Here is a 3,300-nt window from a genome sequence, read left to right on the forward strand (position 1 = left end):
CTATGTATCGCAATACTATGTATCGCAACACTCTGTATTAAACTAATATAACCTGTTACAAAAATTTGAAGTGACGAGCGGCGGATATATTGAGCACCATTTCTGTTGACCTGTGACGTACGCATTCCCAATGCGCATAGCGTTCGGCTAACTTCGTCATGACGTCACGACTGACAGCAGGCATCTAATGATACATTCGATCTTGGAGTTGGGAATGCATGCGTCACAGGTCAACAGAAATGGCACTGGAAGAATCGCCGCTCGTCGCTTCGAATTTTTGTAACAGGTTATATTAGTTTAATACAGAGTATTGTGATACATAGTATGGAAGTTATAGTCTCTGAAAACGCACCAGCAAACTGCCCTGAGTGATTCACTCAGGGGTTCCTTCACACAAAAGGATAGGCTCGCGTTGTAACCCTATCCTGTGTTTGGGTTACATTATTGTATCTAAAACACCCCGTGCAAATAGTCTAGATATAAGCAAGAGTACATAATAGAGAAGAGTATGAAACGGTTTTAACAGCGTTTTGCATAGTTTTCAACTTGTAAATATCCTATCAATTGATATGTGAATAAATATATTCAAACTTTACCTTGTTTTCGTCTATGATTCTCCCTTAATCATATGACACCACAAATTTACCTGAAAATCGTATGTGTTCTTCAAAAAAGTTATTTGAATACGACACGGAACCTTTCGCACAGTTTTCACGCATGGATGCATGTTTTAGACTAAACTTTCCATCAGGATTAGTGTTCTATTGTCTATGACGGAGCTTTGGGGGCTGTAAGGGATATTAGGCATCGAATTGTATTCAGCGTGCAGCGTTTCCAGCGTGCTAAAAATAAATGTGCTCACGGCCCGCTAGCTAGCAGCTGATTCCCTTACGGCCCCCAGCGTACCGTCATAGACAATAGAACACTAATCCCATATCAAAGTTTGGTCTAAAACATGCATCCATGCGTGAAAACTGTGCGAAACCGTGTCGTATTCAAATAACTTTTTTGAAGAACACATACGATTTTCAGGTAAATTTATGGTGTCATATGATTAAAAGGATACTCTCCACGTTGTGCACAGGTATTGCTCTAGTGAAGATTAAACGTTTATTGGCGAATGAATCCAATCAATCACTTGTTTTATTTATAGAGGAGATATATCTCTATGCTCAAGCCAAAAGATTTTATGAAATTTCCAGCACGTAATTATGTTACCACACAAATTTTGAATTTTTATGTAAAAATGGTATTTTGGATATTTCTCAACTACCAGAAAGAGTGAGAATACAAAATTTTTGCCACATGTTAAGCACAATATGGACCAAAATAGTGCGTCAGGATTTTTCTTAAATTTTCATATTTACTGAGAAAACTGGAAAAAAAACTGCTTAAAAATCAAGTTGTTTGTTAAAATAGAACATTTTAGCGAATAAAGAGGCATAACTAATAAAGTACGGCACTTAATAACAATCCCTGACACATTTCTTTACCACAATATGTTACCATTAAAACGAGTGTAAAATTAAATTATGTGGGATACTTATTGGATCAGGGTAGTAGTACAGCTGTAGCAGGGTTGATGTTGATCAGGAGTAGATAATAGGGAATTCCCTATTATCTACTCCTGATGTTGATGGATACTTGCTCAGTGAATATCGTGAAAATGCTGGTTGTATCATGTGTCTGACGTCATAATGACAGGCTTTCAGATTTGAAAAGTACAGGAGGACTACTAATGACTCCCCTAGGACACCATAGGGGGTCTTTTCACGCTCCATAATCACACCCTTAAGAGGCATGATGGAGAGCTCCACTAAAAATCACACCTTTAAAAGGGATGATGGAGAGCTCATTGAGGGCTCTCCATCATGCCTCTTGGTGTGTGATGATGGAATCATGACCAATCCTCAGTCTAGAGTGAAATCCAAAACGAAAATTGAGATGTCATGTCAATCTACTGATTATCATTCATCTTCACCTTCATTCATTCAATGGCTTCGTCAGGATTACATTCTTTTCATCCAACAACCCAACACTAGCACACAGATTAATAAAAGAGTTGAACGCACGGACGATCATGCGATTCTACAAGCTGCATCTGACTATGTCAGATGAGCTAAAAACAATGCAAATGAGACAATCAGTGCATGCAGTCATACTTTGTACACAACATGCATACAGCAACATGTAAACCAGGCCTCCGTGATTATGAATGATTGTTGACCTCGTCGATTTCGCCAAAGCATAATCTTGACTTTTCATTTGGGGAACACCTTTACGATAATTAGACACAATTTCTGGCGTCCGAGACATTATTAGAGTTATTTTAACAAAATCATGCTATGAAAAAGTAACTCTGGCCAAGCCTAAAATAGCTCCCATAAAAAAATTACGACAGCTCTTTTTTCATACAAAATCAAAAAAGAGCTCTCGTTAAAAAAAAGAAATTTTTAGGCTGTACTGTATACACCATATTTTTTGCGTACAGATATTTGCGCAAATTCAGACTTGACAGACAATTTCGCAAGTGGTTAATTTTGCGGTCGGTGAATTATGAATTATTCGGTATTGCTCGGTATGAATTATTCTATTGTTGTTATTTTCGCGGTCGGTAACACGTTCGCATAATCCGCAAAAATTAAACCACCGCGGAATATACAGCGTATACAGTACGCTACTCGTAGATGCGTGGCCACGGCGACAAGCTGGGCAGTGACAGACGGGAGAGATACCATCAGGACACACTACTCGCGGATACGTTGCCGTGGCAACGCGCTCACCTTCTTTCGCAGCTTCCCTCGGATGTGGCAGAGCCGCTTGATGCCGTCGAAGCACATTGCTTCCAGCCTGCCGTTACCAAGCATCTTCACGACCTGCGCATATTCTGCCGGTCGCAGAGAGAAAGAAAAGAGAGTCAGTCGTTACCTGCAAGTGCAGTGACATGCATGCTGGAGAGAGAGGAGGAGGGAGGGAGGGAGGGAGGGAGGGAGGAAAGGAGAAAGAATGAGAAAGAGTGAGAGAGCGGGGGAAGAAAGAGAGAGAGTGAGAGAGAGGGGGAGGGAAAGATAACGACAGAGAGAGACTGCGCGGCGAAGAACTGCCGGGTGCGTTCAGAGAGAAGCCGAGCAGAAAGTGTGCGTGCCGTGAAAGCGCTGTCTGCAAAAAGTGCGCTCGGCCGGGAAATAGCGACTGGCAGCGCGATATCGGCGACCCTAGTACGTAGCACCGCCCGGAAGATGCGCGGAGAAAGCGAGGCAGAGATGGGAGGAGAGAGATGGAAAGAGAGATAGGCAGAAA

General features: G+C 41.5%; 1 protein-coding gene across 1 annotated transcript in view; it reads right to left on the bottom strand.

Moving 5' to 3' along the window:
- Nucleotides 1–2,886, bottom strand: part of LOC106811228 (eukaryotic translation initiation factor 1A, X-chromosomal-like) — a 21,460-nt gene extending 18,574 nt beyond the window's left edge. The window contains exon 1 of the mRNA XM_014814784.1: nt 2,784–2,886. Coding sequence (XP_014670270.1) covers nt 2,784–2,867 — 84 coding nt within the window. The 5' untranslated portion in view covers nt 2,868–2,886. The remainder of the gene's footprint in view (nt 1–2,783) is intronic.
- Between the last annotated feature and the right edge of the window lie 414 nt (nt 2,887–3,300).

Source organism: Priapulus caudatus, unplaced genomic scaffold (genome assembly GCF_000485595.1).
Source record: "Priapulus caudatus unplaced genomic scaffold, Priapulus_caudatus-5.0.1 Scaffold517, whole genome shotgun sequence".
Taxonomy (NCBI): domain Eukaryota; kingdom Metazoa; phylum Priapulida; class Priapulimorpha; order Priapulimorphida; family Priapulidae; genus Priapulus; species Priapulus caudatus.